At 34.8% G+C, this 12,190-nt stretch overlaps 1 protein-coding gene across 1 annotated transcript; it reads right to left on the reverse strand.

Annotated features, from left to right (window-relative positions):
* Positions 1–9,717: 9,717 nt before the first annotated feature.
* On the reverse strand, positions 9,718–11,596 carry LOC134856748 (neuronal acetylcholine receptor subunit alpha-7-like). Its single transcript, XM_063873021.1, has 2 exons — positions 10,862–11,596; positions 9,718–10,427 (listed from the first exon to the last, which is right to left on the reverse strand). Exons 1-2 carry the CDS (start codon positions 11,526–11,528, stop codon positions 9,904–9,906), a joined length of 1,191 nt encoding a protein of 396 aa, XP_063729091.1. The 5' UTR covers positions 11,529–11,596; the 3' UTR covers positions 9,718–9,903.
* Positions 11,597–12,190: the final 594 nt, after the last annotated feature.

Consider the following 12,190-nt stretch of genomic DNA (forward strand, 5'->3'; position numbering starts at 1 on the left):
AAAACTTATAAAATTAAATGTAATAAAATAAAACGAAGAAAAAAATCAAAAATCTAAGGAAAATCATCCTCTCACACGCCATATAAAGTACAAAAGAATAGATTTCGCTCCTTGTAACAAATCAATTATGGCAAATAAGCTTCGTTCAACCAATTTGGAACAATTTTTAAAACGGAATAAATCTCGCTTACGCGTTAATAGCGCGAATGATATCGCGCGTTAATTGTCCCAAATTGGTCAAAATGGCCAAAATGGCAATCTTTAAACCCTCATAACTTTACGAAAAATGATCACAGGTGAAGTATCTTTCCATATTTAAGCTCAAAACAACAATACCTCTTGAATGCTATAAAAACTTTTGTAAAAAATGGCTAGTTAAAAGTCGAAATTTGTCTGAAGAAAAAAAAACCCACCCCGAGCACAAATATTCCGGGCTCTTTTTCCTTTCCCCCCACCTGCAAAATTTTACTGGTGAACTTTTGTTCGCTTTATCTGAATGCTACAAAAATTGGCATGCGAACAAATTAGGCCATGACAAACATTTTTGCTCTTCATAATTAACCTTGTAAAACCCCTCGTTACACCATAAAATTGACTCTTATGTGAGACGGGAGGGGGGGAGGAAAAGATCCATATTCCGTTTCTTTCGTATCGAAAGTCGGAACAATTAATTTAAAGGGTAACTTGATTTGGGACTGGAAAAATTAGACAGCCGCAGATATGACATAGAAAATAACAAGACTGCTCGTATCAGGGCGAAGCCCTGAATGTTCCAACTGCCTTTTAAGGTTTACGGGGCAGTAAAAACCTTTATAAAATTAAATGTAATAAAACAAAACGAAGAAAAAAATCAAAAATCTAAGGAAAATCATCCTCTCACACGCCAAATAAAGTACAAAAGAATAGATTTTGCTCCTTGTAACAAATCAATTACGGCAAATAAGCTTCTTTCCACCAATTTGGAACGATTTCTAAGACGGATTAAATCTCGCTTACGCGTTAATAGCGCGAATTATATCGCGCCTTAATTGCCCCAAATTGGTCAAAATGGCCAAAATGGCAATCTTTAAACCCTCATAACTTTACGAAAAATTATCACAGGTGAAGTATCTTTTCATATTTAAGCTCAAAACAACAATACCTTTTGAATGCTATAAAAACTTTTGCCAAAAATGGCTAGTTAAAAAGTCAAATTTGTCTGAAGAAAAAAAAACCCACCCCGAGCACAAATTTTCCGGGCTCTTTTTCCTTTCCCCCCACCTGCAAAATTTTACTAGTGAAGTTTTGTTCACTTTATCCGAATGTTACAAAAATTGGCGTGCGAACAACTTAGGCCATGACAAACATTTTTGCTCTTCATAATTAACCTTGTAAAACCCCTCGTTACACCATAAAATTGACTCTTATGTGAGACGGAAGGGGGGGGGGAGGAAAAGATCCATATTCCGTTACTTTCGTATCGAAAGTCGGAACAATTAATTTAAAGGGTAACTTGATTTGGGACTGGAAAAATTAGACAGCCGCAGATATGACATAGAAAATAACAAGACTGCTCGTATCAGGGCGAAGCCCTGAATGTTCCAACTGCCTTTTAAGGTTTACGGGGCAGTAAAAACCTTTATAAAATTAAATGTAATAAAACAAAACGAAGAAAAAAATCAAAAATCTAAGGAAAATCATCCTCTCACACGCCAAATAAAGTACAAAAGAATAGATTTTGCTCCTTGTAACAAATCAATTACGGCAAATAAGCTTCTTTCCACCAATTTGGAACGATTTCTAAGACGGATTAAATCTCGCTTACGCGTTAATAGCGCGAAATATATCGCCCATTAATTGTCCCAAATTGGTCAAAATGGCCAAAATGGCAATCTTTAAACCCTCATAACTTTACGAAAAATTATCACAGGTGAAGTATCCTTTCATATTTAAGCTCAAAACAACAATACCTTTTGAATGCTATAAAAACTTTTGCCAAAAATGGCTAGTTAAAAAGTCAAATTTGTCTGAAGAAAAAAAAACCCACCCCGAGCACAAATTTTCCGGGCTCTTTTTCCTTTCCCCCCACCTGCAAAATTTTACTAGTGAAGTTTTGTTCACTTTATCCGAATGTTACAAAAATTGGCGTGCGAACAACTTAGGCCATGACAAACATTTTTGCTCTTCATAATTAACCTTGTAAAACCCCTCGTTACACCATAAAATTGACTCTTATGTGAGACGGAAGGGGGGGGGGGAGGAAAAGATCCATATTCCGTTACTTTCGTATCGAAAGTCGGAACAATTAATTTAAAGGGTAACTTGATTTGGGACTGGAAAAATTAGACAGCCGCAGATATGACATAGAAAATAACAAGACTGCTCGTATCAGGGCGAAGCTCTGAATGTTCCAACTGCCTTTTAAGGTTTACGGGGCAGTAAAAACCTTTATAAAATTAAATGTAATAAAACAAAACGAAGAAAAAAATCAAAAATCTAAGGAAAATCATCCTCTCACACGCCAAATAAAGTACAAAAGAATAGATTTTGCTCCTTGTAACAAATCAATTACGGCAAATAAGCTTCTTTCCACCAATTTGGAACGATTTCTAAGACGGATTAAATCTCGCTTACGCGTTAATAGCGCGAAATATATCGCGCATTAATTGTCCCAAATTGGTCAGAATGGCCAAAATGGCAATCTTTAAACCCTCATAACTTTACGAAAAATTATCACAGGTGAAGTATCCTTTCATATTTAAGCTCAAAACAACAATACCTTTTGAATGCTATAAAAACTTTTGCCAAAAATGGCTAGTTAAAAGTCAAATTTGTCTGAAGAAAAAAAAACCCACCCCGAGCACAAATTTTCCGGGCTCTTTTTCCTTTCCCCCCACGTGCAAAATTTTACTAGTGAAGTTTTGTTCACTTTGTTCGAATGTTACAAAAATTGGCGTGCGAACAACTTAGGCCAAGACAAAAATTTTTGGTCTTCATAATTAACCTTGTAAAGACCCTCGTTACACCATAAATTGACTCTTATGTGAGGTGGGAGGGGGGGAAAGGAAAAGAGCCATATTCCGTTACTTTCGTATCGAAAGTCGGAACAATTATTTAAACGGTAACTTGATTTGGGACTGCAAAAATTAGACAGCCGCAGATATGACATAGAAAATAACAAGACTGCTGGTATCAGGGCGAAGCCCTGAATGTTCCGACTGCCTTTTAAGGTTTATGGGGCAGTAAAAACATTTATAAAATTAAATGTAATAAAATAAAACGAAGAAAAAAAATCAAAAATCTAAGGAAAATCATCCTCTCACACGCCATATAAAGTACAAAAGAATAAATTTCGCTCCTTGTAACAAATCAATTATGGCGAATAAGCTTCTTTCCGCCAATTTGGAACAATTTCTAAGATGGATTAAATCTCCGCTTTAGCGCTAAATATATCGCGCGTTATTTGTCCCAAATTGGTCAAAATTGCAATATTTAAACCCCCATAACTTTACAAAAATTAATCACAGGTAAAATATCTTTTCAAATTTAAGGTCAGCACAACAATACTGTTTGAATGATATAAAAAATTTCCATCAAAAATGGCTAGTTAAAAAGTCAAAATTTGTCTGTAGAAAAAAAACCACCCCGAGCACAAAGATTCCGTTACTTTCGTATCAAAAGTCGGAACAAAAACAGACTGCTCGGGCAGATAAAATTTTTCACAAATTTAAGTATCAATTAAAAAAGGTTGATTTCAAACAGTTTGTTTTCTTATGCAATTTGCTATTCCAATCAAATAAGTTTTGGAATAAATGGAATTAATTCAACCACTTAGCTTGGTTCAATTATTAAAATTGATCAAGACTAATCGTATCAGGGCAAAGCCCTGAATATTCCGACTGCCTTTTAAGGTTCATGGAGCAGCAGTAATTACATAAAAAAATTAAATGAATTAAAATAAAATAAATTTTTTTTTCTAAAATTAGAATATTTTTATGAAATTCATCACCCCACACGCCATATAAGTACAAAAAGATCGATTTCGTTCCTTGTAACAAATCAATTATAGCAAATGAGCTTCGTTCAACCAATTTGGAACAATTTTTAAAACGGATTAAATCTCGCTTACGCGTTAATAGCGCGAATTATATCGCGCGTTAATTGTCCCAAATTGGTCAAAATGGCCAAACTGGCAATCTTTAAACCCTCATAACTTTACGAAAAATGATCACAGGTGAAGTATCTTTTCATACTCAAGCTCAAGACAACAATACCTTTTGAATGCTATAAATAATTTTGTCAAAAATGGCTAGATAAAAAGTCAAAAATTAAAAAGTCGAAGAAAAAAAAACCCACCCCGAGCACAAATATTCCGGGCTCTTTTTCCTTCCCCCCCACCTGCAAAATTTTACTAGTGAAGTTTTGATCACTTTATCCGAATGTTACACAAATTGGCATGCGAACAAATTAGGCCATGACAAACATTTTTGGTCTTCATAATTAACCTTGTAAAACCCCTTGTTACACCATAAAATTGACTCTTATGTGAGGTGGGAGGGGGGGGGGAGGAAATGAGCCATATTCCGTTACTTTCGTATCGAAAGTCGGAACAATTAATTTAAACGGTAACTTGATTTGGGACTGGAAAAATTAGACAGCCGCAGATATGACATAGAAAATAACAAGACTGCTCGTATCAGGGCGAAGCCCTGAATGTTCCAACTGCCTTTTAAGGTTTACGGGGCAGTAAAAACCTTTATAAAATTAAATGTAATAAAACAAAACGAAGAAAAAAATCAAAAATCTAAGGAAAATCATCCTCTCACACGCCAAATAAAGTACAAAAGAATAGATTTTGCTCCTTGTAACAAATCAATTACGGCAAATAAGCTTCTTTCCACCAATTTGGAACGATTTCTAAGACGGATTAAATCTCGCTTACGCGTTAATAGCGCGAAATATATCGCGCATTAATTGTCCCAAATTGGTCAAAATGGCCAAAATGGCAATCTTTAAACCCTCATAACTTTACGAAAAATTATCACAGGTGAAGTATCCTTTCATATTTAAGCTCAAAACAACAATACCTTTTGAATGCTATAAAAACTTTTGCCAAAAATGGCTAGTTAAAAAGTCAAATTTGTCTGAAGAAAAAAAACCCACCCCGAGCACAAATTTTCCGGGCTCTTTTTCCTTTCCCCCCACGTGCAAAATTTTACTAGTGAAGTTTTGTTCACTTTGTTCGAATGTTACAAAAATTGGCGTGCGAACAACTTAGGCCAAGACAAAAATTTTTAAGGTTTATGGGGCAGTAAAAACATTTATAAAATTAAATGTAATAAAATAAAACGAAGAAAAAAAATCAAAAATCTAAGGAAAATCATCCTCTCACACGCCATATAAAGTACAAAAGAATAAATTTCGCTCCTTGTAACAAATCAATTATGGCGAATAAGCTTCTTTCCACCAATTTGGAACAATTTCTAAGATGGGTTAAATCTCCGCTTTAGCGCTAAATATATCGCGCGTTATTTGTCCCAAATTGGTCAAAATGGCAATATTTAAACCCCCATAACTTTACAAAAATTAATCACAGGTAAAATATCTTTTCAAATTTAAGGTCAGCACAACAATACTGTTTGAATGATATAAAAAATTTCCATCAAAAATGGCTAGTTAAAAAGTCGAAATTTGTCTGTAGAAAAAAAACCACCCCGAGCACAAAGATTCCGTTACTTTCGTATCAAAAGTCGGAACAAAAACAGACTGCTCGGGCAGATAAAATTTTTCACAAATTTAAGTATCAATTAAAAAAGGTTGATTTCAAACAGTTTGTTTTCTTATGCAATTTGCTATTCCAATCAAATAAGTTTTGGAATAAATGGAATTAATTCAACCACTTAGCTTGGTTCAATTATTAAAATTGATCAAGACTAATCGTATCAGGGCAAAGCCCTGAATATTCCGACTGCCTTTTAAGGTTCATGGAGCAGCAGTAATTACATTAAAAAATTAAATGAATTAAAATAAAATAAATTTTTTTTTCTAAAATTAGAATATTTTTATGAAATTCATCACCCCACACGCCATATAAGTACAAAAAGATCGATTTCGTTCCTTGTAACAAATCAATTATAGCAAATGAGCTTCGTTCAACCAATTTGGAACAATTTTTAAAACGGATTAAATCTCGCTTACGCGTTAATAGCGCGAATTATATCGCGCGTTAATTGTCCCAAATTGGTCAAAATGGCCAAACTGGCAATCTTTAAACCCTCATAACTTTACGAAAAATGATCACAGGTGAAGTATCTTTTCATACTCAAGCTCAAGACAACAATACCTTTTGAATGCTATAAATAATTTTGTCAAAAATGGCTAGATAAAAAGTCAAAAATTAAAAAGTCGAAGAAAAAAAAACCCACCCCGAGCACAAATATTCCGGGCTCTTTTTCCTTCCCCCCCCCACCTGCAAAATTTTACTAGTGAAGTTTTGATCACTTTATCCGAATGTTACACAAATTGGCATGCGAACAAATTAGGCCATGACAAACATTTTTGGTCTTCATAATTAACCTTGTAAAACCCCTTGTTACACCATAAAATTGACTCTTATGTGAGGTGGGAGGGGGGGAAGGAAATGAGCCATATTCCGTTACTTTCGTATCGAAAGTCGGAACAATTAATTTAAACGGTAACTTGATTTGGGACTGGAAAAATTAGACAGCCGCAGATATGACATAGAAAATAACAAGACTGCTCGTATCAGGGCGAAGCCCTGAATGTTCCGACTGCCTTTTAAGGTTTACGGGGCATAAAAAACATTTATAAAAGTAAATGTAATAAAATTAAACGAAGAAAAAAAATCAAAAAACTAAGGAAAATCATCCTCTCACATGCCATATAAAGTACAAAAGAATAGATTTCGCTCCTTGTAACAAATCAATTATGGCGAATAAGCTTCTTTCCACCACTTTGGAACGATTTCTAAGACGGACTTAATCTCCGCTTTAGCGCGAAATATATCGCGCGTTATTTGTCCCAAATTGGCCAAAATGGCAATATTTAAACCCCCATAACTTTACAAAAAATAATCACAGGTGAAATATCTTTTCAAATTTAAGCTCAGGACAACAATACTTTTTGAATGATATAAAAAATTTCCATCAAAAATGGCTAGTTAAAAAGTCGAAATTTGTCTGAAGAAAAAAAACCACCCCGAGCACAAAAATTCCGTTAATTTCGTATCGAAAGTCGGAATAAAAACAGACTGCTCGGGCAGATAATATTGTTCACAAATTAAGTATCAATTAATAAAGGTTGATTTCAAACAGTTTGTTTTGTTATGCTATTTGCTATTCCAATCAAATAAAATTTGGAATAAATGGAATTAATTCAACCACTTAGCATGGTTCAATTATTAAAATTGAACAGGACTAATTGTATCAGGGCCAAGCCCTGAATATTTCGACTGCCTTTTAAGGTTCATGGAGCAGCAGTAATCACATAAAAAAAAAAAATGAAATAAAATAAAATAAAATTTTTTTTTCTAAAATTTGAAATTTTTTATGAAATTCATCACCCCACACGCCATATAAGTACAAAAAGATCGATTTCGTTCCTTGTAACAAATCAATTAAGGCAAATAAGCTTCGTTCAACCAATTTGGAACAATTTTTAAGACGGATTAAATCTCGCTTACACGTTAATAGCGCGAATTATATCGCGCGTTAATTGTCCTAAATTGGTCAAAATGGCCAAATTTGCAATATTTCAACCCTCATAACTTTACAAAAAATGATCACAGGTGAAGTATCTTTTTATATTTAAGCTCAAGACAACAATATCTTTTGAATGCTATAAAAACTTTGTCAAAAATGGCTAGTTAAAAAGACGAAATTTGTCTGAAGAAAAAAAAACCCACCCCGAGTACAAATATTCCGGGCTCTTTTTCCTTTCCCCCCCCCCACCTGCAAAATTTTACTAGTGAAGTTTTGTTCACTTTATCCGAATGTTACAAAAATTGGCAAGCGAACAAATTAGGCCATGACAAACATTTTTGGTCTTCAGAATTAACCTTGTAAAACCCCTCGTTTCACCATAAAACTGACTCTTATGTGAGGTGGGAGGGGGGGGGGGTAAAGAAAAGAGCCATATTTCGTTACTTTCGTATCGAAAGTCGGAACAATTAATTTAAACGGTAACTTGATTTGGGACTGCAAAAATTAGACAGCCGCAGATATGACATAAAAAATAACAAGACTGCTCGTATCAGGGCGAAGCCCTGAATGTTCCGACTGCCTTTTAAGGTTTATGGGTCAGTAACAGCAATTATAAAATTAAATGTAATAAAATAAAACGAAGAAAAAAAATCAAAAATTTAGGGAAAATCATCCTCCCACACGCCATATAAAGTACAAAAGAATAGATTTCGCTCCCTGTAACAAATCAATTAGGGCGAATAAGCTTTTTTCCACCAATTTGGAACGATAGCTAAGACGGATTACATCTCCGCTTTAGCGCGAAATACATCGCGCGGTAATTGTCCCAAAATGGCCAAAATGGCAATCTTTAAACCCCCATAACTTTACGAAAAATGATCACAGGTGAAAAATCTTTTCAAATTTAAGCTCAGGACAACAATACTTTTTGAATGATATAAAAAATTTCCGTCAAAAATGGCTAGTTAAAAGTTTGAAATTTGTCTGAAGAAAAAAAACCATCCCGAGCACAAGCATTCCGTAACTTTCGTATCGAAAGTCGGAACAAAAACACACTGCTCGGGCAGCTAATATTGTTCACAAATTTAAGTATCAATTAATAAAGATTGATTTCAAACAGTTTGTTTTGTTATGCTATTTGCTATTCCAATCAAATAAGTTTTAGAAAGGTTATCAGCAAAAATCAAATTGAACTGAAAAGCGAAAAGAATCATCCCGGGTTGACCTTTATAAATCAAAATTGCAAATCATACAATTCCATAAGCAAAATGTATAAAAAAATTATAATCATAAAATTTTCAAACATTTTGCTAAAATGGTGTCATCGAAATTTCAAAGAATTTTTTTCTTTTTTTGGCAAAAAAGTGGTGTATCATACTAAATAAAAAAATTTGTCAAAAAAATGCTAGTCATATAATATATGGAAATTGTAAGACTAATATTTTTTTGATGGCGAGAAAAGTAATTTTGAAATTGCCCCAAAAATTTTGTGTTTCATTTTTTCAACCGCAAAAAAACTTTGCAGTCAACCAAACATTCTCCAAAAAAACTTTGCACGCAAAATGAAAATTTTTGTGTGCATAACGTAGTCCTGGATACACCAAAAGTGGATTCTTTTTTCCATTTTTCAGAATTTTTTTTTTCAAAAATGTTCAAAACTCCTATTTCTTTTGTATGGCATGTTTGTTTATGCCTTGATTAATGAGTAATGAAAAATTCAAATTTTAAAAAATGACGTCTCCGAAAACTTTTGCCAAAATTTAGAAGTTTGATATTTTCAGTATTTTATTTGTGTAAGACAATTTCTAAACGATTCAGGTCGTTTCCAATGCATTGTGAAAGCAAGACGGTGCAACCTTTGGTGACTCTAGTTTTGAATAAACTCCGGTTACGAACACATCCCAAAAATTTTATGATTTTTTTGAGAATTCGATTTTTTTTTTTGGTTTTTGAAAAAATTCTAGTCATGCAATTTCCATATATGAAAAATCACTTATCATAGACCTGTCATGCCATTTTCTGTACTTATGGAATTGCATGAAAATTGTATGTCTAGAGTTTTCAAGTTGATTCGCATTCTAATCCTGATTTTCAGAGAGATCAATCAATGCCACATACAGTTTATTGTGCTCCAGGGTCACTCTTGCATGAAAATCATGAATAAAAACAGTTCCGACGAGGTACAAAATTCCCATGAGTGCGTCTATTTTGCGAAGAGAGCTTTTTGACATAGTTTGCTTGATGTTTTCTGTGGCTCTTTCGGTTTGCTTGCTAGTGAGAAAGTATTGGCATTGTTTACATTTTCCGATAAAGTGGTCAGACTTGAGCTGGGAGTACTAACTGTGTAAGTCTCATCAGTGATTTTTCTGCAATCAAAGTTGACCGAAAATGTCGCCAGTAATATCGATATGCAAGAGACAACGATGCTCAGGAAAAAATAAGTGCAGATTCGAGGAAAGGTCGTCGAAGTTTGCGGAACAAAAGAGGTGACCAAGGTCAAATTAACACAGAGGGCAAGAGTTACTGTCACCCCGAAACTTATTTTTTCACCGTTATCGCCCGGAATGAAAAAGGTCAATGAACTCAATGCAAACAGAAGTGCGTTGGGCAGAATGAGGTTTTCAACGTAGAATAAAGATAGTCTTTTGTATACGACAGACACAGATATTCGGCCGCATGAGTGGATACCGTCTGAGCTGTCCATAACTTCTCTCTTGCAGATGGCGCCTAAAATGGCAAATGTCCTTTATTTGAATCAAGTGCAGCAACATCATTTGGGCTGCTACGAAACGCTTTTATTTACCTGGGTTCTTAATTTTAAGAATGCAATTTATGATATAAACACGCTTGCTGATTAAAGCACTCACGTATCGCTCATTTTCATATTAAACTGTTTGACCTAAAAATTCGAGTTTTTTGTCATAGAACGCACATAGCAATCTCTGAGTCGAAAAAACTATTGCAGACGTGAATTGTATATTCAAATGTTTCTTTACCAAGTTGAGGCTCTGAAAAAACTAATAATCATTTGTCATCGTTTTTTCAACGAGGAATTTTAAAATGTTCACAAAAATTTTTTTTAAAAGTGTTTTTATGAAACTAGTAATCCTGGAAGGCGGATTCAGAATAGAGTTGACACTCAAATCTCACGCCAATCTTACTTTCAAGCGACCACAGACTGTCTTCAATGTAGTAGGAAAAATCAATCGGAGCACAGTTTAGGCTGACTTCATGTTCGAAATACTGCCAAGATCCAATCACAAGGTCGCATTCCTGCACGTCAAATGGGAACCTAGTGACATCCAACGAGCACGTCGTTTCATATTCCACCGGCCGCATCCACGCAACTGTCCCGTTGTAATTAACCTTAATTGGAATTGAGAAATCATATTTCTCTAAATCGAAACTTCCGACGTCATTGTATGGAAGGATGTCCGGAGTCCAAATCCAGTAGCGATAGTAGCGAAGCGTTTCTATGCCGTCGTATTCTGCTGGATCCCATTGAAGGAACTCGTCGGTCCAGGAAAGACATTGAAACATCAGCATTGTTATAGTCTGGTCTTTAGGATCGATACCGACCAATTGGTACAACATAACTTCAAATGTTACATTTATAGCTGTTCGTGGTGACATTACAGGCCGCGCCGAAAAGTCGTAATATTGGGTCAAGTTTCTGCGTAGCTTCATTTCCGGAGACAGTTTGTTCTCCTCGAAAGTGGCCGCGTTCATATAAAAGAGCAAGTTAAAGGCGTTCATCATGAGCATCACATCATTTGCTTTTTTTGGTTGGTTTTTGAAATCCAAAGCCAGCTGCCCACATGAAACCATTTAATCGGATCAGGGAAAAAACAAATTTTATTAAAATCACGGCTATGACAATCCCAACTCGATGGTTTGCCAATAAGAACGGATCATTAATCATTAGGAACGGACAGTCCATCATGACGTCAAAAAGATTGACCGAAACTCCGTCACTTGATGTTGAAATCATACATACACACTATTTTTAAACATAAATTATGTACTTTACGATAGACTGATTTCTCTTTTACTATTTCGGAGTGGTACCCAACGATCTAGTGCTAAAGTGTATATCTTGATTTTCATGGGCGGCATTTACAATTTTCTCAAGGATGCGCGCATGCAAAATGCGGGTCTCAATACGAGGCTTAAACGTGTGTTTGTTGAACTAAGAGTGGTTTTCCGCAGCAATGCCAGGTAAACTTTGTCTTGCAATCCTCAAAAATGTTTATTTATGATCTTTTGGCTGTTGTGGTAGCGGGATCCAAGGACAATGGACTAAAACATAGCCGAGCGTTCATGGAATTTAATTGGTTATAAAGGATTTCTGACCAAAAATAATCCCTTTTAACCCGGGTTGACAAAAAATGCTTGCCATACAATTTTCATATATGAAAAAAAAGCTTATCATGCACTTTCATATAATTTCAAAGAGAAAAGTAAGTGTATGAAAGTAGCAAAATAGGCAT

This window comes from Symsagittifera roscoffensis, chromosome 1 (assembly GCF_963678635.1).
Source record: "Symsagittifera roscoffensis chromosome 1, txSymRosc1.1, whole genome shotgun sequence".
In the NCBI taxonomy this organism is placed as follows: Eukaryota; Metazoa; Xenacoelomorpha; order Acoela; family Convolutidae; genus Symsagittifera; species Symsagittifera roscoffensis.

Bases quoted from the DNA above. Each gene is read 5' to 3' on its own strand.
- LOC134856748 (XM_063873021.1), bottom strand. From the start codon at position 11,528: ATGGTTTCATGTGGGCAGCTGGCTTTGGATTTCAAAAACCAACCAAAA. The intron at 10,428-10,861 runs GTAAGATTGGCG...TTGCCATTTTAG, and splicing joins CAGTCTGTGGTCGCTTGAAA to GCGCCATCTGCAAGAGAGAA.